This window comes from Dunckerocampus dactyliophorus, chromosome 7, assembly GCF_027744805.1.
Source record: "Dunckerocampus dactyliophorus isolate RoL2022-P2 chromosome 7, RoL_Ddac_1.1, whole genome shotgun sequence".
NCBI classification, from domain to species: Eukaryota; Metazoa; Chordata; class Actinopteri; order Syngnathiformes; family Syngnathidae; genus Dunckerocampus; species Dunckerocampus dactyliophorus.
Window position 1 is genome coordinate 15,379,578 of NC_072825.1, and position 24,999 is coordinate 15,404,576.

Genomic DNA, 24,999 nt, shown 5'->3' on the forward strand with positions numbered 1-24,999 from the left:
TAATCTGGCAGTCGGCTACCCAATAAAAAACAATCAACAACTTATTTTGTGTCTCATTTTGTTTTAGGAAACTCAAAGACAAGACTAGGAAGACTGACAAAGACAGTTTTGCATTAACACTGACTTACCCCCCACTTGGTCCTGTGTGCCCAGTTCTGGAGTAATACAGTAATACATTTGTGTCACAAAAAGGCCTCCTTGGAAAAAATCTGACCTCACAAATCACTCTCTGTTACTTTTTCTGCTGTCGTGTGTGCTATCGCCTGCCCATTGTTATGTATGTGATGAAGATGGCTGCGACACTGGCATCTTCAGCCGCTGTGGAACACATACGTGAACAAGATCTTCATCATATACACAACAATGGGCAGGCAATAGCGCGCAGTGACACACAAACAGGATTTTTTTGCAGGTTTGAATTATCTCACAACAGGCACAATAATAATAACATAATCATCATAATCAGAATAATAACACAAGGTACTGTTGTGTTGTGTTTCTGTCTTAAATGGCTTATTTTCTCTGATTATAGCTACTATATTGGGTAATACGAGCGTAAATGTGAATATAGGGGTGTTATTTCATGTCTAGAGGGCTCTAATAATGTTAAAAATCGCATATAGAAGGTAGTAAAAAGGTTTTCTGTGCTCTAACCACGAAAATATTTGCTTTATAATGAAGGAATCTTCATAGAAATTCACCACGATAAACAATATATATAATATAACAATATAAGTCGTCCCTTGCTATATCGCGGTTTGAATATCATTCCCTCACTATATTGCGTTTTTTAAAAAAGTAAGTAATAAATGATCGCTGTTTCGTGGTTGACTATGGCATATTATTAGTATCAGGCGAGCTAGCTCTGTCCTGGACGGTCCTCTGGACTCCGTGGAGGAAGTGGGGGAGAGAAGGATGTTTGCTAAGCTGACATCCATCATGAACAACACCTCTCACCCGCTACATGACACTGTTGTTTCCCTGAGCAGCTCCTTCAGCACCAGACTGTTACACCCACGGTGTAAGAAGGAGAGGTTCCGCAGGTCCTTCATACCGACCGCTGTCAGGCTCTACAACACCTGCACCACCTGAACCATGTTGTAGACACTATGCTTTCTTTACACTGTTCTCTTTACTTGTCTTGCTGCTGTAACAAGTAAATTTCCCCGCTGTCGGATAAATAAAGTACATACAATACAATACAATACAATAGTAAAAAATATTGAAAGACAACTTATATGTCGTATTCTGGTCACAAGGCATCAGTAATGAGACATGACGTTAGAGTACCTTTCACACTGCATGGAGACTGGCTACTCAGCCAGCAGAGCTGAGCTGTGGCTGAGATAGAGTGGAAGGTTCTCCTCTCATTCCGTGTGGAAGTGGTAGGTTTTTGCCTTATTTGTCCTTTTCCCCGCTACGTTTGAAACACTTTCTTGAGTTTAGAATAAGTAAATTGGAGAGGCTAACTAGTTAGTTTGGTAGCTTGCTATGCTAGCGGCGGCCGTCTGTTATATCCCTGATCCCGTAGCCTGTGCAATGTAATGTAAAGACAGAATAATAGGAGTGTAAAAGTGACTATTGGCACGTTATTTCATGTCTACAGGGCTCTAATAATGTATTTAGAAAGTCAGAAACAGGTTTCTATGCTCTATTAAAATATTCAGTATATTAATGTTGAATCCTACTTTGAGGTTGGGTTTGGAATCAAATAACTACAATAAACGAGGGACGACTGTACTGCTATTGCATATGGATCACAAAGCAGATGCATAAAGAAAGACAAAAAATGAAATGAACCAAAATGCTACTGACTCAAACATTAGTCATTTAGCAATGGCCAACACTGAAAGCATTTGCCACTCTGAATAAATCTTGACATAAAAGCTTGAGTGTTCATAGACATCCTAGTAGAGCCTGAAAGGGAAAGGTGCTTGAGTCACTTTGTGTACTGTACTCTAGTACCAGCTCCAACAGAAGAGAGGACGTGCACAAATACATGTACCTCTCATAACCCCGTACCAATTTTTGACCCTCCCCCCTAAAAAAAAAACACTGAATGTTGCATGAAGTAAAAAAAAAAAAAAAACTAAAAGTTTTTCAGACTAGCAGAGTTTAGCCTTACCACAGACCAGAGCCATCCCCCTCTGCTTTTTATTGTTGTTCTCCAACAATATGTCATTTTCGACAGGCCAAAAAAAAACCCTGCTCCACTCTTCCCTTGTCCTTGTACAGCCTAAAAGTAGGGCAGAATGTACTGAGAGACCCAGAGGGGAAAAAAAACACAGATGAGAAACAGATGTGTTCACTCTTCTTTTTAATGTATGCGTATACATTGCATAGAATGCCTTTAACAGGATTTTTGTGTAATTGCAATCTACAGTTGCAATTTTTTTCTGACTTTTTATGTACAATGTGTTTAACTCCCTGTTCGTCTAGGTTGACAGATACACCTGTGTCATTACCTTCATTTTGATTTAATGCTGAAAGAACAAACCTCTGGCACTTAGATAGTGTTGGCTATGATATTATGTATCATTTCACTGTGAATTCCCCAAAGTAATTAATGCACAAAAAGAAGTTGTCAACATTATCCTACTGATGGAATGAAATGAAAATATGTTAATCTCGGAGAAGAGGAAATGAAAAAAAATGAACAGATGCTTGGTCTATCTGGGAAGCAGTAGCTCATTCTGTAAAAACTTGTCTCTAACACTTGGCTTGGAGACTAGAAAGAAGAAGGTTTAAAAGACGTACTAAGAACGAAAAAAAGCAGAATATCCAGAAGCGAAAAAAACAGACAAAAAATAATAATTGTGACTAGTTGATGGAAATGTACCAGTTCACTTCTGCTGAGGTGCTCATGAGCCTGCCACTGTTGCTGGCAACCTACTTACTCAGGTATTTATTTCCCTTTGTATGTGCATGTGGGAATCCTGGTATGTGTATGCATGAATCATAATGGGTATCAAATGCATGTACAACGTAAATCTGTAATTCCTCTTCAGGATTTTTTTTTAAAGTTTTTTGTCCACCACTCTCTGTCTTTACAATGCCACCTTGTCACTGTGCCTTTGACACATTAACTGACTAAACTCCATGTTAAGCACAGGGAGCAGGTCAAGTTAATTACTAACTTCTGTTTCCAGCCCCTTTTTAAAAGGCTTATGTGAAAACTCAGGCAGCCTAAGTACAGCTTTCAGTGGGAAAGGGAGGGTTTATGGTCAAAGGGGGCTTATCTCAGCAGTAGTATAAAACAGGAGTGCTTGCAGAGGCTTGCCGTGGACATGCTGCCCCAGCATTGAGCCTCCAAACCCCATCTCTCTTTCTCTCTTCTTCTCCTTTTTCTACATCACCATCAACTCTTCCAGTCAACCATGGGAGTTGCCTACAGCGTTGGAGAGTAAGTGAAGAGCATTCACATTATGAGGACACTGGAGACATTTTGGATGGATTAGGAACACGCGGCCGTTTTCGGGAGCATGTGTGCATAGGAAGCACATACACGAGGGGGATATGTATGTCAATGCATGGTAGTTGCAGAGCAGAATGAGGACTGATGAGTTAAAATGCATGTTACCCAAAGTGGCTTGTTGTTACATTGCGTAAGCAAAGTACAACTCTGTTCTAAAATGATTTGGACTGCAAATTGAAAATGGACCTGCAGGAATTCACAACTCCAAATACGTGGGCCACTAGAATCTCTTTGACTTAGCATTAGTAATACCTGAAACACTTAACACATAAGGTGCGCCTAATTTTTCTTCAAAATGCATGTCTCAACAGATGGATGCTACAGTGTGCGCACGTTCAGACCACACTGTCACAATTGCTTTCACACTGTAACAGTATTGACACCAGTTAAATGTTTTTTTTTTTTATTTCACAACTGTGATAAATTATGTCATAATACAATTCTAACTTGTTAAAGAGTAGCCTTTAATGGAAGATGCACCAAATGTGCAACATTGAAAGCTGAATTGTAAGTATATCACATATGGATTTATGAACAAAAAGTACTCTCACTGGTCACAACATTAGGTACACCTACATAATCTGTAGCGAACCGACACAAGAGCTCTGCCAAAAGAATCTGTCTTTACAAAGAAAATGATGCTTAGGTTTTTAGTGACAAAATCAATGTATGCATTTTTGAGGTTGTCGTATGCAGTGGTGTGAGGTAATTCTAATATTTTGGTTACCTTATTTAGCTACATGAGAAGGGAACATAATGACTTGTCAGCATGACGTATTGCAGTTCAACACCTCATACCACAACCACAGGATTATAATAGAACTATGACTAATACAATTTTGTGTTTAGTGTTTAGGGATTACATGTAACAAGTTTTATGAATTAATCAGGGCCTGTCCTTTTGTCTTTACAGGGTTGACCACCTCTACACCTTCTTTGTGCAATGGTCACCAGATGTGTACACCAACAGCAACAAAAAGAAGAGCAAAACCCACTTTATTCGGGAGAAACATCAAAATCGGTATCTTGGCAAGAACAACAAAATGGCTTCAAAAAATAAACAGCTAAACAGCCATGCAGCAACAAACTGGGAGGTAAGGGTTTGTACACATTTATATGTTATTTAATGTTTGTCGAAAGTCGTTAGAGTAAACACTCTCAGGCTCACTCTTCCCATTCCAAAGCCTCCGGATCTTAAAAAAAACCCAACCTCATGTCAAGAGCAACGCAGACCCGTAGAGCTGTGATTGGTCTGCTTTTTTTTAATACATCATTTACGGTTTATCTCTCCCTCGAAAACGCAATAAAATTCCACCAAAATAAAAGAAACAATGGCGCAAGTTGAGAAGCATCTCAGCAAAGACATTTGCAATACGCAGGTATGAGCAGTTGCAGTATATGACTATGATGTAAACATAAACGATTTATCGATTATTGATGATTTGATTATTATTATTTTTGTATGACTTATTTTTTACGTTTAACTTGCTTTGAAATGAGAAGTGAGAATATCAAGGTGACAAGCAGATGTTCAAGGATTTATTTTTGATAACAAAAATGCTTGGAATATCTTGTTCCATTATCAGACAATATTAAAGTTTAGAAGAACTGCACACAGAACAACTTTTCTGTCAAAATGAAAGAATAAATACATTTAGAAGGAAAAAGGTGAAGCGCATTATTGACACACATTATTCCCAGGCTTTCGCAAGCCACATAAAATGATGTGGCAGGCCATATCTGGCCCCTGGGCCTTGAGTTTGAGCCTTTTGCTCTGGATGTCGCTTCACCCACCACTGTTCACTACTACTACACAGGAAGCTAAATAGCTAGTCAATGACCGTCGAGGCTGCTCACTCTCAGGAAAACTCTGCCCCTGGGGTTTAGGTAGAGAATTGCAACTCATGCGCTCAGTCCCTGCCAAAGAGCCACAATAGGATCAAGATGTCAGATGATGCGACTACACTGTGACATAATTCAGCCTTTATTCCCAATGTGTCAAATGCAAATAAAAGGATTTTTAGAGCAGATTCTTTCACGTGAACAATCCGAATCAGCTCAGTTTTTATTCTCTTTTTTTCTTTCCGTTCAAGTCGCATATGATTGGTCATCTACATGATGTGGCGTTTGAGTTTGAGCAGGAGGGGGAGCGGTCAAGATTGCAGACACAGCACATACACACAAACAAAGAGAGAGAGAGAGAGAGAGAGAGAGAGAGGAGGGCGTGAGATGCAAAAGAGACAACACACTGAAATGCAGAAAATGCAGAAACATGACGCATTTCAATTATACTGGTAATACAAAAGGAGAGTATAGCGCATGCATGATTACAATTTTATATGGATCGGTCTTTACTTTGATAACACTGCACAGGCATATGAAAACTGTATATCAACCAATGCAGTTGGAAGAAAAAAAGACTAGCACTCTGCTCTATGTATAATAAGCCATAGAAATAATAAACCATTCAATATATGGTATGTTTTTGTCCATTATTAGATCATTAACATGTGCCCAACACAAAATCTGAGAGGCTACTAGGGAGCTGAAAGAGTCTGCTCTTTTTAGTGAACCGAAGAGTGAACCATAAAGAACCAGCTTTCTTAGAAGAGCCGGTTATCTGGAGTAGCTTTAAACACTCTAGGGTTTGACATCTACGCCAGCAGTTGTAACTCCCACTCTTTATATGGACATCCTTTCTCTGACTACTTCCCAGCACGGCAAACTACTCACCCCACCCCTTTCCTGTTTTACTGGAATAGAAACTTGCAGCATGGCAGAGCAAACCAATGAGATGAGCTCCCATCCTTTCATCCCACCAATAATGTGCCACTCAGAAAGTGAAAGTTATTGGGAGGGGACCACGTGTGGTGGGTGCAGGCAGGTTAAATCAAATGTGGCAAAGCAAAGAACAACATTTGACAAAGAAATCAGGAGCTATGAAGCTGTTACCAGACAGTGTCAAGGTGCTTTACTTTGCCAGTGACCGTGTGGAGCCATATGTTCAGGTACAAAGACTACTATGCTGCATTTAATCTTGTTCTAGGCTTAACCATATATGTTACGCTTCCCGGCACCTTCTGGGTTAATGTTTAGCTTTGATGATGTGGGTGTCATTTCGAAGGAGAAGTGCAGACTATATTGAATACCAATAAAAGCAGTGTAAGTTTTGTGTTAATATGTACCATTTATGTGACTTTATGTTCTTATTATGTTCCAGATTATCAGTGTAAAAGACCCTAAGCGCCGTTTGAGTGTGTGCAGCTCTGACTCTGAAACAGAGGAACCTGAGTACCAGGGGGAAGTTGGTGTTGTTCTACCTGTCCTGAGTGACTACAGTGAGCTCCTGGATCACAGACACCTGCTCAGTGTAAGTGTTACTTTTTTACAGACTTTTAACAGAAGCATGTGACAAGTTTTGGTATAACTAAGTAAGCATAGCATACAGTATTTGGATGTGAATTACACCCCTTTTTTTCCATTGCAGCTTGCATCTCACATGCCAGCAAGGACACAAGGCTATCCATGGCAATTGGTCTACAGCACTGCCGTCCATGGGAGCAGCCTGAAGACACTTTACAGAAATATGGCCGGTTTAGACAGTCCGGTGTTGTTGGTCATCAAAGACATGCAGAAAAAGGTTAGATTATTGCCTGTGCTCTTCAGATAAGCTCAATGCACTCGGCATGTCACCTGTGGTGAGCTGCTAAATAGTTTGGCTCCGCTCTTCACTATGTCATCTTTCTGATTATCGTCAGGTGTTCGGAGCTTTTTCATCAGATCCGTTTAGAGTCAGCAAATATTGCTATGGCACAGGAGAAACTTTCCTTTTCAGCTTCAACCCCGACTTCCAGGTAAAACTATTACTCATTTTACCCCACAAAGCAGACGTAAACCGTGCGGGAGTGCAAATGGCCCATGTCTTTCAAATTATCATTCATTCAGGCTTATAAGTGGACTGGAGAGAACTCCTACTTTGTGAGCGGGAACTTTGAGTCTCTTCAGATTGGAGGTGGAGGGTAGGTTGGCATTACTGATAATTTGTTGTTATATAATGGTGTATGTTCGAAGTAACAGGTGCATATTACGGTGTAAGATTTAACCAGATAATGTTTGTTTGCTTGTAGGGGAGAATTTGGCCTATGGATTGATGCTGATCTGTACCGTGGTTCCAGTTTTTCATGTCCCACCTTCCACAACGCTCCGCTCTCCACACAGAAGGACTTCATCATACAAGACCTTGAGGTCTGGACAGTACAAAACTGAACAAGGACATCTGAACATAGAAAATCTAATTAGAGCAATGAGTATGGATGCCTCCACCACCACTGCTGTGTGCAGCTTGCAGTAGCTAAACATGTAGGTGGCACCGAATGATGCCTGTTATACTGGTGTTTGCGAGGTTATTTCTGCTAAAAGATGAGGGGTTGCATAAAATCCTGTGATACGTGGCATTGTTGCCTTAAACTACTGCCTACCATCAACAGCCAACGCTAAGCTGTAAGCCTTCCATGCCCTCCTTTTGTTTTGGAGAGCATTACAATTCAAAGTTTGTAATAAACTTGTTGGATAAGAATTTTTTGTGAAAAAAAAGCACCTTTTAGGATTAAAGACAAATTCTAAATATGTTTTAATGTTTTAACAGGCATGTGTGCTTGGAACTTGTTAGACTGTGTTTACATATGAGCCTATTGATTGTTTAGCACATACAATCACATAACCCTCCAAGGGAAATGTTGATGCATGGTATAACCACTGTATGGATGATACTGTGACTAATAGGCTGGTTCTGATAAGTATTAGCACCAATTTCCTTTTAAAAACTTCAGGTGCTGGTGAAAACCTAAAAAAGTCAGGTTAAGAAATACGTGGCCACAGTTTAACAACGACAGTTTATTATCTGTGATGCGTGCCATTTGTACAAGTACTTGCACTCTTGACAGTAAGGCGTCCTATTTTTCTATCAGCAGTTTCATATTTGCACAATGCTGTATGTTTGTTGTGTTTAAAATACTGGCAAAACAGTTCACATTTTACTTCTTGTTTTTTTTTTCCACATTCCAACATTTATGAAAAAAATAAGCAAGAGAGTGACCCTATTTTAATGTTATTTATTTATTTTACATACCTTGGTGGTGCTGGCTGTGTGGAACTACTATCAAACCAGTGTCTTTACTGCTGACAATGAATAAAGCAGCCATATTATTCACTCTTGAAATGGCTTTACAGTAGACAATTTCACGCTTTATTCGCTGAGCAAAATATTGGAATGGCAATACTCTAAAATGCATTAATTTTCTATGAAGACATACTACAGACTGAGAGGTCATCACATACCATATGTCATTGCGTGTCATTCATGGCTTGCACAAGATGATGATAATGTGCTGGTGAGTTACATGCAGTTGAAGACCCTTTGAAGACCAGAAATGCACCTTCAACACCTTCAAACAAAAATTACCTCTGTAAAACAGTGTTATTTTATGCAGAACATACAGATGAACTACAGATTTTGTTTGAAAAACATTTCGCAATAGAGTCTACCCAATAGATTGTCAGCTTCACATAGTTACATTATGTATATTTGTAGAGTCATATCTGTTTACTGTATTGAACTATACTACAAGTCCCAGAATGCATGGTGCACATGTAAAGCCAAGTATGAGGCACTAGACCTGGGCCCACTTAACACCTTGAGCATCATTCGTTAGGCTAGTATGAGCGCAATGAATTGTGCTCAAGCAAGCTTCCCTGGGCACTGACGGTGTAGGGCCCAGCAAAATTTCATGCACATGCACACACTCAGCTGCATCATAAAGTGACAAGAATTCCAGGAATGGAAGCAGATTTCTTTAAAATGATTCACAAGTCAAACCCACAGCATGTACACTCACCCGTGACTACATTTGTGTGTGTAATAAAGATGTATCATTTTTAATTCATGCGATTGATGCTCTTGTGAAAATTAATGACAGCGGCAACCTTACACAAAATATATGGATCAGAACAAATCCAAATCAGACTGGAAATATTCCACAAAGCCACAGAAATTGCAACGTGAACAACTCTAAATAAGACTGCAAATAGTCCACACAAGTCAGAGAAATTGCAGTAAAACATCAGAAAAGACATGATGGGACAAGTAAACGAGCCAAGGCTGGAATGCACATTATCGGTGCAGGCCAGCGGGGACCAGGAGAGGGAGGGGGAATCCCGCCCAAGTCCACCATAGAACAAATGGCCTCCTGTGAGTATGCCCTTAAAGGGATTTTTATTAAACAAATAAGTGGTACAGAGCACAGATTTAAAACACGTTACCATGTATGCTTGTGTGCCCATCAAAAACTTAAGCTTATGCACCTTAACAGAGAAGTATTTTGGCTTTTAAGGTTAAAGAATTTTTTTTGCCAAAACACTTCACTACAAGTTTATGAATTAGTGCATTTTTAAGCAATAGAATCTTTGTTTAATCTGTCACTGTTTATCATGATCAGCAGAGCCAGTGGTGAGGAACACATTCTAATGTTGCCAATGAGTCATTTTCTCAGGATCTAGTCTAAAAAATAATGACACTATAGTATAGCATTTTAATATTCACTGGGTCCTGAAAATATGTACAGTTGCCTCTCGCTACATTGGGGTTCGATGTATCACAGTTTTTCAAACATGTATTAATTAATAAATAGTGCTGTTTCGTGGTTAGATATGGCCTATTATGAGTAAAAAACTATGCATATTTAAGCAAATTACTGCATATGTATTTTTTGCCTAAATTAAGCATTTTCAAGCATTAAAATGAACGGAAAAATACAAATATACACTATAAAGATGACACAAATTGTGAACGTAGTAATTGTTCGATGAGACAAGCACCAGACTTGACCGCGGAACAACAGGCTTTTGTTTCTGGTTTAAATGATCTCATAACATATTTTGGAGTTTGGAGTTCAATCTCTTAAAGACTGTATGCAATTTTGTTGAACTTGTTGGAAACTTGTCCTGTATTTTTTTTCCAAATGCTCTGACCATTTTTTGTGGAATTATACGCACAAATGTCAAAAATGGTCCTACATTTCATGGTCCACAAATCAGTTCTTCCACATCCCATTTCCGACAATTCCTAGAAATTTCATTAAAATCCATTCAGAACTTTTCAAGTTAACAAACAAACAGATAAACGCCGGCAAAACATAACCTCCGCGCTGCGCTTGCGCTGCGCTTGCGCTTTGCCTTGCGCTTGGTGGAGGTAATTACATAATAATAATAGTCATAATCATAATAACAAATGGGCTGCTGTTGCGGCTGTAACCCACAACAAGCTAAAACTCAACTCTGAACCCCTGACGTCACTTCCTGTCCAACACCAGAACATATTTATAGCAACAACCACGAGTATTAAGTAAGAAGTATTAAGTACTTATTAACTATTAAGTAGTAAGTACGAGTCTTATTTATGTCCTAACTGGCTTATTTGCTTTTATTATGCCTACTATATTGGGTAATATGAGTGTAAAGGTGACTATAGGCGTGTTATTTCAAGTCTAGAAGGCTCTAATAATGTTACAGCCCTATTTAGAAGATCGTAAACAGGCATGCTACTAGAGTAACTAAGGAATCCTACTTTCCGTTAAATTAAATTAAATTCCGTTATCACAGTCGGGTCCCAACCCTTTTTGTCTTGTGTACCCCCAGAGCCGTTTTGTCATACCATGAGCACCACCTCAATCATATGTGTTGATAATTCTCCAAAAGTAGAATGTAACACAACTGTTATAATTTTGGCACAGCTGTGCCACAGGTTATTTTCTCCCTGGGGAAACTAGTTGTAGCGCACACGTTCTGTTTTGTTCATCTGGCTTAATATGAAATGACTGAGAGTATGTACTTATCATCTTGAAAATTAAATGTTTCCACGTACTCCCTGCAATTTGCTTGCGTACCACTGGTGGTACGTGTACCCCTGGTTGGGAATCAATGGTCTAGCGGGCACTAACTTTCGAACATGCGTGAATCATTCCATTAAAATCAAGTGACTAGGTGGCAAAGAGTTATTTAACCCTTTTCAAACCACGCCTTACATAATGCACACGCATTAGTTATGTTTGTTTCAGTAAATGATAGTAATTTGGCAAAGTTTAGCTATTAGCGTTAGCTATCATTCAGTGTACTGTATAGCCTATTGGAACAACAGAATCACACACTGCTGGCCACTTCTCTGTGACTGCTTTGGTGTATGTGCATGTGCTATGGACATGTGCGTGTCTGCTTGGCAGCAGTGAGGGACATCCATGAGCGGCAGTCATCCTAATCGGCCCGAATTTAAGTGCAACCATTTTTATGTAGTTTAATTTGTAACTGTGAAAAATACAGACATTTTGGTTCACTCTGTTATTTTAAACCACTATTGGTAGCATATTCTAGCCGGTGGTGGTGATTTTCATATTTTTTGATTCAAAAATGTAATTTGGAGTGAGTTGCTTACAGTCCCTTTTAAGAGATTGAACTTTAACAAAGTCTTTCAGACGGCTGTGTTTGTTTAGTTGAAAGGCTTGCACTTATCGCCCTCTGATGACGACAATGCGCACTTCAAATCATCTCGACCATCAGTATTGTACTTCCGCTTTAGTTGTTCGATGACCTCTGGGATCGACTAAGTTGGTCTTTGGCGACTGACAGTCCACAATGGAGGGAGCCAATGTTAATATGACACAGTCAATGCAGGATGATGTTTCTAAAACTAGACAAGTATCCGTGGAAGAATATGACAAAAAATGTATTTTTTGCAGGATTGTCAACAATGAAATGGGCACGGAACTTCTGCACTCTGTGAGCATGTTGTAATAGCATATTAGCACTCACGTCATTCCACATTAACTACGCCTATTTAATCGTCGTAGATCTTAAATTGTATTGACATTGCTTGTTTAGTCGACGGTCTGTTACAGAAATGCGTGCCTCATATGCTGTGCTTGTATTCATTTAAGGGATTTAATACAGTATATAAGCAGCGGTATGCTAGCTAATCGATAATCTCGAGATGGTTGGTTAGCTTTATGTGGAAGATCGCTTATGACAGTTAGTGTGGTTAAAATGTTGTGCTGTCATTGGGGCATGAAACGTGTCCATTACTCACAACAGGATGAAGAGATCTCATGTTTCAGAGACATCAAACCTGGAGCTCCGCACCATTACCTAGTGGTCCCTACTAAACATGTTGGGAACTGTAAATCACTCAGCAAAGAACATGTGCCTTTAGGTGAAGTGAAATTTGACATATTTATAATTGTTTTTCACTTTCCGAATGTAGCGAATATTGAATATTCATAGTATGGGTCTAAAGTTCATATTTGTCATATGCAGTGAAACGCATGGTGGAGCTAGGGAAGGAGATCCTGCAAAAGAACGATGTGACGGCTCTCAGTGACGTCAGGTGAGCTACATTCAAGTATGTTATGTGTCCTCACCCTTGACTGCACCATGGATTGTTTTTTTGGAAGACTATTTTACGTAGTTAGTAGTTCGCCATGATAAAGCATAAAAAGGAAAAAAATAATTCAACCCACCATAGCACTGAGTGGTGTCCATGAAGCTGTTCTGATTAACGGCATCATGGCTGGCTAGCTAGCTAGTAGCAAAAAAAAAAAAAAGAGAGAAAATTTCCAAAGTAAGACCTCGCAGACCCTGAGTGTCATACATACAGTAGATAGGGATTACTTAATGATTAATTATTATTACAAATTAGTAATTTTTCCCATTTCCCATTTCATGTTTACCTTATTTTTAGGGGTTTGGTTAAAACAATATAGAAACAACTAAAAACGGACTTTATTATGAAGAAACAACACAAAAACAAATACATAACACAATTGTTCACTAAATTGTTCAGATCAATGTCTTCTCTCCACTGTGGCCACGAGGGGTCCCCCAAATATCTATTATTTCTTAATTTTTTTTCAACAGTAATGCAATAAGGCTTCCTTATAGTGCTGTGGCTTTTTTTGACGTTTCACTTTCTTGAGCCATAATGAGGGCTAATTTAGAGAGAAAAAAAAACCCAAAAGATACCTGAAATGTGTGATATGAACAACGTTCATGCTGTGTGAGAGAAAGCACAACTGTGTGTTCCATGTGGATTTTTCTGCAGGTTTGGTTTCCATTGGCCCCCATTCTGTTCAGTCACACATCTACATCTTCACGTTCTGGCACCTGCTAGCCAGATGGGCTTCATGTCTCGCCTAATCTACAGACTAAATTCTTATTGGTTTATTACAGTAAGTGATTCTCTGCACTAGTAGATTTGTCATTGTACGTTTTCATTGACTATTTGATCTTATCTTCTCTTAAATAATAATATGATATCTAACGGCAACAATTCTGTTTGCCCCAGAGGAGTCAACAGTATTTTCCTCTGCACCACTAAACCTGTGTTTAAACTATACTATACGTGGTTAATGTTTTGCAGGCAGAGCAACTGATAGAGCATCTCAACTCCAAGGGGGAAACTAAATGATGACATACTGTGGGTCCAACTCTTGAATTTTGCATCTATGAGGTGACTCAGGGATCTGTGGTTCCATTCTAATTATCATGTTGGATGATACAGATAGTCTGTGTTTGAATGCTGTCAAAAAATTATACCTTAGTTATTTTCTTCCTTAACAAACACTATCACATTTGAAGTTGGATGTTAACTTGATAGTAAGCTGAATTTGAGGCAGGTGTCATATGGTGTAATTCAAATCTACATTATCAAAATGTTGCTCATTGATGAAAGCGCTGTTTTCTTAAGGAAAATGCCATGATCAATGTAACATCAGACCTTACCATGACATGCAGTAACATACACACGAGTACAATGACTACCTCAGGTATGTGGCATCATTACTGCTGGGTATTTAGTAACATTGGAAACAAGAGTGGAAGCATCAAGTAGCATCTGCATGAACTATTTACAAGTTTCCTTTTAAGTGAAAACAAGTAAGTAATCCTGACGTTGGAAGTTAAGTATGCCAAAGGACCCGTGCAAGTATTTTGACTGGCTTGTTAATATATCTGTATGTGAAAATTGATTTATTTTCCTGTCTGTAAGTCAGTGATGAGGTGATTGGTTGTATTATGTAAATGAGATGTAAAGACAGGGAATCATACTCTCTAATCAGTGTCAATGTATGCACTTTAAGAAACATTAATATAGTGTTTATTTAGTATCACAATTAAATACGAAACACACATCTTTGTAGTGGTCATTATTTTAATGTCACAAAAACCGACTATCTTTATTATTTATTCAAGCATAAATGTTTAAGCTACTGTGAACATGTTAATTTATCAAACCTGTTGTGTTATAAAATATATTCATAAAAACATATATTTTACATACTGTAGGTTAGATCAAGTTCATCTTATAGCACCGTGTATTTTGCCATTTTGACTTAATTTGAATTATAAGGTTCAAATGAAGGTTCCACATCATTGTCAATAAAACATTGTGAACAGATGCATGGCAAATGAGAATTGGCTCTTAACTGCGATTATATAAAACATGATTGGTATTGACTTTTATGTATCAGTATTTGGCTTCGTGCAATACGAAACAAGCACCAATCAAATCAACCACACGCAATTTTTTTAACTTCAGAAATGTTATATTAGGCAACTAAAATAAATGTTTAATTTTTGGTCATTGCAACAGAGTAATCACAACATCATCATCCTTCCCTTGCCACAACATTTCACCCTCAAAGTCAACCAGCTCCTGCTTGCGTGCCCGTAGAAGAATACCCACTAGTTTGTTTGAGATTGTCACATAATGCTCAAACAGCTTGCCAAATTTTACAGTGATCCCTCTACCATCTCTGTCTTTGTATCTCTGCTCTCCAATCTCTCTTATGACCTCACACAGCTCCTGAACCTCCCTGCTGATGTGTGTGTAAGCATCCTCCCCACGTTGTGCCGTCAACGAGCCTTGCAGGGGCCTCCCATAATCGTCTTGCCCCCTCTGAGGGACCATTGCCATAGGCCTTGTGTCGTGACTGAAGGGGTTGTGCTTCTGGTGTTCCTGGTGATTATCAGACCACTTCTGCCAGTTGTCCTTCAGGCCTTTTACAGACACAATGCATGCTGCTGTGTCATCAGTGAACCCAGCAGGAGAGTTATTTTCATGGTCCATGATTTTGCTGCTGTGCTTTTTAGTATCCAAATATGAGAAAGAGAAAAAAATCTTTTAGTTAAAGACAACTTTTAAGAAAATAGTTGAGCATGATTGCATGGAAGAGCACTTTTTTAAAATATTGCTCTTTTTGGAATGGTAAACACAAAAGTACACAAACTGGATCTGAAACTTACATGTCAGACTGGAATGGTCACTCCCAATAAAAGGTACACTTCAGCCAAGTGTCTCGGTATTAACTGGAGCTCCACAGAAGAGCAGCATTGCTGACAATAGCAAGAGGACAGATTCTTTCCTGTGCCAAGGCAAAACCAATGAGCTCTTCGAAATGACGCAGCTAGCCAATCAGTGTCTAATTTTGGGCGGGCCAAACAAACCGCCTATTGAAGTAAAGCAGATTACAAGCCTGAAGAGAACTACAAGTAGTTGAGTTTGACACGCCAGTAAAATGTAGCGACCATACTTTCGTTATGAATAAGTTGTTATTGATTTAAATATATGACAAACAATATGAGTGACTCAACAACCACAACGTCACCATTATTATTAAAATAATCAGCTTCATCCACCTATTTAAATATTGGTAAGTGGTTATCTGTTTCTATCCTATAAATCTGCATTTATAAACATATGCATATATGTTTCAACAAACAGTTGATTACGAAAAAAGAATACTTTTGCCATTTATGGCAATTATGCCCCTCTATCGGTCAATTTTCCATTCAACGTAGTTTCTAGTCGGACGTGTTTTGAATGAACAACAAACATGGCAGCCCCTATTAGACGATCATGCTTTCAGTATTTAATACATCTTGCTCAAGACAATTTGGACTTCAGGTTACCGGTAAATGTTGCTAAGCTGTCATCACCATGTCTTGATTTTTTAAAAAGTGATAGTGTTTATTTGTAGAAAACAGTAGAACTATATACCGTACATCTATCTGTCATGTCGCGTTAGCAATTCAGTAGCAGACTTTTTAGCCCATAGAGACTCAGTTAAACTAAATGGAAGCTTTGGCTCCCATTAAGTTATTCATATGAAATACATCGGCAGACAATTCAGATAATATCTTGTATTTACAAGATGGTAAAACGGTCGAAAACTGTTCCCTACCATTTTTGTGGCGTTTATTGTACAGGTACTACTATTGCACTGTTTACGTCATAGTATTTGTGGTACTTATTATGGAGCATGTGCTATCTTTATTGTTCTTTTTGCTCTCTGCTTTTATGTAAGTCCTTGTATATTTCGTGATGTATGTGTTAATTTCTACAGGAGATTGAAGCTCTGCTGGCTCTCAGGGGGAAAAAAATCAATCGTGGGGGGAACTTCAAAGAAAAGGTGTTTCGTTTGGTTTGTTTTGATTTTATTTGAACACGCATAAAGATTACAATGGAATACATCTCATGAATCATCATTTCACAGTTCACATGTTGTTGTCTGTGATATTAGTTAGGGGTAACAATGTTATTTCCCTATATATTGCACTTTACAGTATCTAAACAGTAATACATTTAAATTTATAACAGTTGTTCCCTAATTCACAATACTAATAACTTTACTCACTCCTCTCACCAAGGCTCCTTTCTGGTGTCTAGATGATTTGACAGAGGGAGATGTCCACAGTATTATGGCCAGATCTGTTTGTGCAAAGTAAGAACCTAATGCTCACCATCCTCAACTCAATATTGATTCTTGGTCATACTGGGCATATTGCACTTATTTCAGCGTTCTCCCTTTTGGGTTATTTTCAATGTTCCTATGCCTTATTTTGTTTATGGCACAGTGATTACATGTTGTTTTTGTTTGTCAAGGTCTGCTTTTGAGCTATGGGGCCACGGACGGACACATAGTGAGCTCAGAACATCTTTACTGAACTACCCAGTGGAGAACATGGTCAGTGAGTGTAAGCCTTATTCTGTGATGTTGAACAATATTCACTGTTTGATTAAACCTGCATACTTTTCTCTCTGCAGTCACCATTCATGCACAAAAACTCAACATACAGAATAAATGTTTACACCTTCAACAAAACCCTGGTGTTTGAAGAGAGAATTAAACGAATTGATGTGAGTGTTGAAATATGTTTCTCTGAGATAGTTAGTGTGTGTGTGCGTGCATAGCCCAAAGATATGCCATGCAAGAGCTGTATTCACTTACAATCATCGTACTTCTCAATGTTGTTTACATTATTAGAGAGCTATTGATTTAGCAACGTGTTTTGTATTGCAGTTTGTTACTTAGTTTCTAATCTTCTACAACCATTAGAGAATCAGAGGTGGCATTTTTAATAGATTTTTTAAATACAGCTCTTGTACTAATTTCTTTAAATGTGTAGGTGTAATTAAAGTTTTATTTTAATGACTGTATGTTCACAATATCATGTTGTGCATTCTTTCTACAGGCAATGGAATACCTTCCCTTTCAGGGTGTAGTAAACCTAAAGAACCCTCAGCACATCTTCTGTTTGCTGGAAGATTACGGCACTGACCCCAACAACATCCCTGAGCATCCAGATTACATCTATTTTGGCCGATGGGTGAGAGACCTGTGAGATTAAATTACAAAGGACATTAAAGACTGTATATTTAATACTGGAATTTGAATGCAATTATATTGTATTATTGTATAAAGATATTTTGATCAACAAATTGACACTCTTATCAAATGTAAAGTCCTTTTGAGTTGAATAGCAGCTGTAAAAAAGTGCACAGAAGCACCAGCAAATCTGCTGTCGGTCTCACTGCCTTTTACCTTACCCTTGTTTACCTACACAGATAGCAGATGGTCAACGTGAATTGATACGTTCGCACAGCGTGAAGAATCGACACTTCATAGGAAACACCAGTATGGATGCATGCCTCTCATTTATCATGGCCAACCATGCTAAGGTCAAAGAGCACGACCTTGTCTTTGATCCATTTGTTGGTACTGGTGAGTTATCATTTGTAGTTCATGCACAGAAAAAAAACATACATTATAGCTTGCAAACTTTAGAACATTTTAAATAAATTTTGGACAGACACAGATTTATTGAATTTCTGCTTTGTTGACATGTTGAAGGAAGTCTGCTGGTTGCATGTTCTCATTTCGGAGCTTACGTGTGTGGATCGGATATTGATTACAACACTATCCATGGCAAAGGTGTTGTATGTAGTTGTTTTGTCTTTCTTTATATTTATGTATTACATTTTCAATTCAATTGTGAAAATATTTAGGGTATCATTATTTTCTTGTTCTTCCAGGGCGATCAAGCCGTAAAAATCAGAAATGGCGTGGACCTGATGAAAACATCCGCGCTAACCTGCGACAATACGGAACAGAGAAGACATATGTAGACGTGATGGTGTCTGACGCATCCAAGGCTGTGTGGAGGAAGACCCCACTTTTTGATGCCATCATTACCGATCGTATGTTATTTTTGTATCATTGCATCTTACTCGTTTCTGTTATTTGGATCTATGGTTAATAAAAAAACATATTAGACATAAAACATTAAGTAACAAGATCTGTTGCGGAAGGTCTATAATGCTGTCTTTATGATGATAGTAATGCTCGGTTTTGATTCACACTCTTTGGTTAATAATAAGGAGCATATTTATGGATATAGTTTGCAGTTGTATGGAACTTCACTGAGGTGTTTGTAATCATTTTGGCTGCAGTTTTACTCCACCACTGTTCTTTTGTCATAATGGGATACACTTGTTTGTTGTATGTTCAGCTCCCTATGGTATACGTGAGTCCACAAGAAGAACGGGCTCCCACAAAGAAACCATCAAACCTCCGGATGGCATGTAAGTTAATCTAAAAATTTTACAGACAAAAGACTCAGTGGTTCAAACTGCAGGTGTGTTGTAAATAGTTGTTTTTTTTTTTCCCCCAGCTATGCCGAGTCACATGTGGCTGTGTCCCAGTCCTACCACTTAAGTGACATCTTAGCTGACCTGCTAAACTTTTCTGCTCATCACTTGGTCATGGGAGGAAGGTTGGTCTATTGGCTGCCTGTTCATCGGCCAGAGTAAGTAAATGTACTTATAGTATCATCCCATTATGACAGAGTATTTCTACTAAGAGTATTTGTTGATTATCTTGTGACAGTAGTGGACCAGTAGGATGCAACATCACAGCTGGTTGCATAGTGACAATCCAGCAAATCTTTAGGGTTAGTATTGATAAGCTTGTTGATGAGTAGCATTACTAAACTCTTGTATGGAAGATTAATCTTGCATTTCCTGTTTAAAACTCTAAATTACTCTGCATTCACCTGTGATTTACTCAGGTCTACAATAGTTTAATCCATCATTATGTTTCACCTTGTGAGGTAATACTAGGAACTGTCAACAGGGGGAACCCTCATACCAAAAACTGCACACAACATAAAAGCTCAAAACTGGTTTTCACTAATACATACTGCGAATTCAAGAACCACAAAAAATTCCTCAGCACACTTTACCTTTACATTGCAGAATGCCCTCCAGCACGATGTTATTGCCATTTCTATAAAATGTGTCAGCAAAACTGCATTTACCTGTGTAAATTACAGTATACTGAGCAGCATACAGGTGGGTCCAATTAGGTCTAGATAAACCACAACTGACAACAGTGCGCCACTTCTCACACTCCAAAACTACAGGACCGATCACATGAAACAAAGTTTTGAATTGTTTAAAGTTCTGTGCAGATGTAGCGCTGACTGCATATGCAGGTGTTAACTGCTACAGGTAAGAACCACAACAAACAGCAGCAGCAACAAGAGACATTTGTGGAAGAAAACCCAGCAGGGCTGGCATGTTTTTGCCTCGAAGAGATGAGAATGACATAATCTTGCATCCGCTGGGTTTCCCTGCAAGCATTTTTGTATGTGACAGCGAAAACATAAACAAAGGTTACTAAACTTTGAAGCCTATTTTATTCATTGCTTTTGTGTGTGTTTCACATACATTCACACATGCGTGGGTGTGTGTGGCCTCCTTTTACAAGCACGTGTGTCATCATGTTCACACATTTGTCTTAGCTACTCATCTACTAGTGCTTGACTCTGACTGTCAGAGCAAAGCCAAAATAAACGTCTGAGACCAGGCAAGTCAGATATGTCAACTGCCTGTCTGTGGTGTACAGGCTGACCCCTGTGTGCTTTTGTATTCGTCTGCATGTAGAAGCCCAAATGTGGGGCCTTAGTCACCTTGTGATTTACAATCAGCAGGTAGGAATTATGGGAACATTGCATAACTGTTTGGCCTTATATATTGTAAAGGCAAAGGGACAACCAAATAGTTATTTGCAAACCCGTCATTGTGCTGGGAGCATTTCTGTCTGTGTTAATTGTGCTACGATGTGTCAGCAACATCAAATTAAATGCGGATGGTAATTTAATTTATGGAAATTAAACATTTTTTGTGTGCATTTTTGTTATTATTATTATTTTGTTTCTGCTTGTAATTATACACCGATAAATACTTTCAGATACTGTGAGGAGATGGTTCCACTTCATCCATGTCTGCAGCTCATTAGCAATTGTGAGCAAACGCTATCAAGCCACACATCCCGCCGCCTGATCACCATGGAGAAGATCAAAGAACCCGAGGTGAGTGCATATGTTTTGGGGAGGTAATTATTTATATTTAATGCATGCATGAAGACTCCGCTCACAAGAATCTGAATGATGGAGGATGTGAGCAATGTGCGCATTTCCAATAAACTTTTCTTGTGTACAGACAACATTTCTGCATGGATGTTGTGTTGAAAACATGTGATGATGATGATGAGAAATTTTCAAGCATATTGTTTCCTTGTGTAACTCGAGAGTTTACCTTATAATGGAATTTTATTTGCATTAAAGTCAGGACATTTGGGAGCATGCTGTTGTACTGTAGGTTATGTTTTGTGGTTTTGTATTTATAAGTTACAGGAACACATCTGCACAGTAATGTGTGTTTATTGCAGTACAGTATGTGTGAGCATGCACAGTAACGAAGATATGACGTAATTCATGTCAAGTGAGTTGCTTACACATTTCTTTGATATGCAACTGCATGTACATGTCAGTGCAGGGCTTTGGAACCGGAGTTTGAGTACCACTGTTGACAAAATAAATTGAAACTACCGTAGTTACTGACGAGATGACTGTCATCTTCCAGACTACTGTCGAGGTACCCTTTAGCTGTGTCATGTGGCTTCATGAAGCCATGGCTTAATTAACACTTAGAATGTTCAGTTTTCTGCCAGTAATTTTAATAAGAGGCAGTAAGTAATAGTATTGTTATCATTACGTTAAAGTTAATCAAAATAAGTACACTTTAAATGCTTTTTAAATGGGTTCATTTAGACGGTTAGTTAATGAAGCAGGTTGGAATTATTTATGTTGAAATGTTATGCCACGTGGCGACCGAGTGGTGAGCATGTTGGCCTCACAGTCAGGAGATCGGGGGTTCGAATATCTACTTGGCCATCATCTTTGTGGAGTTTGCATATTCTCCCTTTGCGTGCATGACTTTACTCCGGGTACTCCAACTTCCTCCCACATTCCAAAAACATGAATATTCGGTTAATTGGAGACTGTAAATTGTCCACAGGTGTGGATGTGACCAGTCCTGAGTGTACCATGCTTCTCGCCCAATAGTCAGCTGGACAAGTGGTATAGAAAATCATTCAATTTGATTTAGGACTGGGCTCTAGCTGGCCGTTACAAACCTTGATTTTGTTTTTTTGGTTAGAGCATTTGCTTGCTCATCGTCAATGTCATTCTGAAATATGAACTTTCAGATGAAGGCATAATTGTCTAGTAATTGGAATTTTTCACAGTTACCTCCACCGTGCCTTAAGCACCACTTTCAACTAAATACAAAAAAGCATATTGATTCCATCATCCATGTTTCAGCATAGGTAGGATGTTCTTCTGGTGCTGTATTTATTATGTATTTATGTACTGGATTGAACATGTGTAAAGCCTTGGGGGGCATGGAACTTGATTTCTGGGTTACATGGCTACATCAGTCAGGGAAAAAAGGAAGGCGTTGAGAAATTACAGACCCGGCAATTTGAGTCATCACTTCCACTCTGCTTATTCAGTTCACTCCTCCTTTTTCTTGTGGCAACCTTACAGCCAAGACTAACTGTTTGTCTGAAAGCATCTGTAACAGTTCAGACATGCATGAGCTTGTTTATATTCTAACAAAAAGGTAAAGACACTTGATGATACAAATATTGGACTAATGTGCTGGCAAGTCATGACTTTAAGTAGTTCATATGGTAATGCAACTTTTTATGTTTCAATTCAATTACAGTTCAATTACTTTAGGACAGTTCAATTTATAGTAATTGCAGTTGGTGTGAAGTTTGATCCACTTAAATCTGTAGAACTCGAAATGACAATCTGAGAGGGAATCAGGCACCATATCCATAGTAACCTCTGTTGTTTGTCTCTTCACAGGAATTAGACAGCATGGCACACCTGCCGGACCCTCGTTTCTGCCCCTACCAGGGACACAACGCCTTCAGAGAGAAGTACTTCAGTGGAGTCAACAAGAGGCTCAGCAAGGACAACAAATCTGATGCCAAAGGAGATCCAGTCATTTGAAAGAAACACCGATAAAGAAAACATAATGAATTAGACTCCTTGACCAATTCATGAAGTACATCTATGATCCAAAAAAGGGCTGTAACAAATATTTTACAAACATAACATTTCGTAGTTTTCATCAACACTGTCAGAGAGGTGTACATTTAAATATATGTGTAATACATTGTACTAAGAGTTCTTTTCATTATTTTGCTACGCCACTGCAAACTACAACCACCATCTTGATAACTGAACATTATTATGTAAAGGCAGAAGTTTTAATACAGCGATTGTACTGGATTACTTCCTAATGTGGCTGGTGACTGCATTTATGTTATGGCATTTTTTGCAACACATTTCAAGTTTTATTTGTATTCTTTTCACTATTTTTTAAATAAAAGTTTTAGCTTACCTTAATTGAGTATTCAATATGAAAATTGAATTCAGAAAACTTCACTGCCTATACCTTCCGAGTGTACACGTCAAGCAGGAAACAAAAGAAAACAAGACGCACCATTATTCTTTACCGTATGGCGACTGCTTTGATACGACATACATACAGAATCTGCCACTATTCCACATTCTGTTTTTCACAATCCTTATGGCGAAACACTATTAAATTTAAGAAAGAACTCAAAAGGGGTAAAGGTGTTAACAAAACAAAGCTCGCAAACGATCAAAGATGTTGAGAAGTTGTTGGTGTGGATCTCCTCTTTCTCCCCTCCTCCCTCCCCACTCTTGGCCGTCTTCCCAGAATGTTTTTTTTAATAAAAAATTACATTAAAACACAGATCGCCACAGTGTATTAACAACATGTGTATTAACAAAACACCAACCGGAGAATGCACGCAATCCGAGGCAAAACTGTGGTGTAAATTTTCGTAGTTTACCGAAAAACATGCTAACCGGGGTGAATGCTAACTGAGGTTCCACTGTACTTTTTAATATTTAAGGGTATCTGGGACATTATTGGACATAATTGGATTTATATTAGGAGCCGCACGGTGGCTGAGTGGTTAGCATGTTGGCTACACAGCCAGGAGATTGGAAAGACCTGGGTTGGAATCTCCGCTTGGGCATCTCTGTGTGGAGTTTGCATGTTCTCCCCGTGCGTGTGTGGGTTTTCCCCAGGTACTCCGGTTTCCTCCTACATTCCAAAAACATGCATGTTAGGTGACTTGTTGGCGACTCTAAATTGTCCATAGGTGTGAATGTGAGTGTGAATGGTTGTTTGTCTATAAGTGTCAGCCAGCGATTGGCTGGCGACCAGTCCAGGGTGTACCCTACCAGCTGGGATAGGCTCCAGCATACCCCTGCAACCCTAATTAGGGTAAGCGGCATAGAAGATGGATGGATGGATTTTCATTATTTCTTATGGGAACGATCCTAATGAGGAGAAGTGGCATAGAAAATAAGTAGATATGGATGCTTCAAATAGTACAGTATTACTGCATAGTAGAAAATGTTGCTTATGATTTACTAGGGTATGATTGACTCAAAAGTGAAAGTATTACAAACTGCAAGTATTACAAACTGCAACTACTTGTATCTTCTGATTTTGATACAGACTACTCATGAATTTGAGACATAAATCTGTTTTTTTTTCCCTCCGTACGATTATTTGTTTATTTGGAAAACTGCATGGTGTCCACATTTCCACCTTTCTACACAGTCCTGCACTTAGTATGCAGCTTTTCAACTACATTTGCATGTAGGCTCCCTTATTCTTTAGACTTACATGCTCCTTGTTTTGTTTATCAGTTGAACCACCATCCCTGTTGTCTCCTTTTTCACAG

At 38.7% G+C, this 24,999-nt stretch overlaps 3 protein-coding genes across 7 annotated transcripts; all 3 read left to right on the plus strand.

The window, feature by feature from the left end:
* The first annotated feature begins 3,216 nt into the window (after positions 1–3,216).
* Positions 3,217–8,504, plus strand: LOC129185453 (nuclear receptor coactivator 7). 2 transcript variants are annotated; one of them, XM_054782549.1, is made up of 7 exons: positions 3,217–3,403; positions 4,389–4,569; positions 6,696–6,845; positions 6,963–7,115; positions 7,234–7,329; positions 7,421–7,494; positions 7,603–8,504. In XM_054782549.1, exons 1-7 carry the CDS (start codon positions 3,378–3,380, stop codon positions 7,739–7,741), a joined length of 819 nt encoding a protein of 272 aa, XP_054638524.1. In that variant the 5' UTR covers positions 3,217–3,377; the 3' UTR covers positions 7,742–8,504. The 2 variants fall into 2 exon arrangements, with proteins under 2 accessions (XP_054638524.1, XP_054638525.1); XM_054782550.1 differs by lacking the exons at positions 3,217–3,403; positions 4,389–4,569 and adding an exon at positions 6,323–6,483.
* Positions 8,505–12,107: 3,603 nt separating this feature from the next.
* On the plus strand, positions 12,108–15,634 carry hint3 (histidine triad nucleotide binding protein 3). 2 transcript variants are annotated; one of them, XM_054782554.1, is made up of 6 exons: positions 12,108–12,301; positions 12,614–12,731; positions 12,836–12,905; positions 13,620–13,746; positions 13,938–14,027; positions 15,378–15,634. In XM_054782554.1, exons 1-5 carry the CDS (start codon positions 12,158–12,160, stop codon positions 13,983–13,985), a joined length of 507 nt encoding a protein of 168 aa, XP_054638529.1. In that variant the 5' UTR covers positions 12,108–12,157; the 3' UTR covers positions 13,986–14,027; positions 15,378–15,634. The 2 variants fall into 2 exon arrangements, with proteins under 2 accessions (XP_054638529.1, XP_054638528.1); XM_054782553.1 differs by lacking the exon at positions 15,378–15,634 and having other exon boundaries at positions 13,938–14,630.
* Positions 14,776–23,615, plus strand: trmt11 (tRNA methyltransferase 11 homolog). Of its 3 annotated transcripts, none has more exons than XM_054782546.1 (13): positions 14,776–15,536; positions 16,921–16,986; positions 17,225–17,298; positions 17,460–17,541; positions 17,622–17,714; positions 18,050–18,184; positions 18,423–18,579; positions 18,709–18,789; positions 18,891–19,055; positions 19,367–19,439; positions 19,529–19,663; positions 21,109–21,229; positions 23,075–23,615. In XM_054782546.1, the coding sequence occupies exons 1-13, from the start codon at positions 15,285–15,287 to the stop codon at positions 23,219–23,221; spliced, it is 1,581 nt and encodes a 526-aa protein (XP_054638521.1). In that variant the 5' UTR covers positions 14,776–15,284; the 3' UTR covers positions 23,222–23,615. The 3 variants fall into 3 exon arrangements, with proteins under 3 accessions (XP_054638521.1, XP_054638523.1, XP_054638522.1); XM_054782548.1 differs by lacking the exon at positions 14,776–15,536 and adding an exon at positions 15,913–16,227; XM_054782547.1 differs by lacking the exon at positions 14,776–15,536 and adding an exon at positions 16,239–16,488.
* Positions 23,616–24,999: the final 1,384 nt, after the last annotated feature.

Bases quoted from the DNA above. Each gene is read 5' to 3' on its own strand.
- LOC129185453 (XM_054782549.1), top strand. From the start codon at position 3,378: ATGGGAGTTGCCTACAGCGTTGGAGA. The intron at 4,570-6,695 runs GTAAGGGTTTGT...ATTATGTTCCAG, and splicing joins ATGCAGCAACAAACTGGGAG to ATTATCAGTGTAAAAGACCC. The intron at 7,116-7,233 runs GTTAGATTATTG...GATTATCGTCAG, and splicing joins TCAAAGACATGCAGAAAAAG to GTGTTCGGAGCTTTTTCATC.
- hint3 (XM_054782554.1), top strand. From the start codon at position 12,158: ATGGAGGGAGCCAATGTTAATATGACACAGTCAATGCAGGATGATGTT. The intron at 12,906-13,619 runs GTGAGCTACATT...ATTTTTCTGCAG, and splicing joins ACGGCTCTCAGTGACGTCAG to GTTTGGTTTCCATTGGCCCC. The intron at 13,747-13,937 runs GTAAGTGATTCT...AATGTTTTGCAG, and splicing joins ATTCTTATTGGTTTATTACA to GCAGAGCAACTGATAGAGCA.
- trmt11 (XM_054782546.1), top strand. From the start codon at position 15,285: ATGCTCAAACAGCTTGCCAAATTTTACAGTGATCCCTCTACCATCTCT. The intron at 18,185-18,422 runs GTGAGAGACCTG...TTACCTACACAG, and splicing joins ACATCTATTTTGGCCGATGG to ATAGCAGATGGTCAACGTGA. The intron at 19,440-19,528 runs GTAAGTTAATCT...TTTTTCCCCCAG, and splicing joins ATCAAACCTCCGGATGGCAT to CTATGCCGAGTCACATGTGG.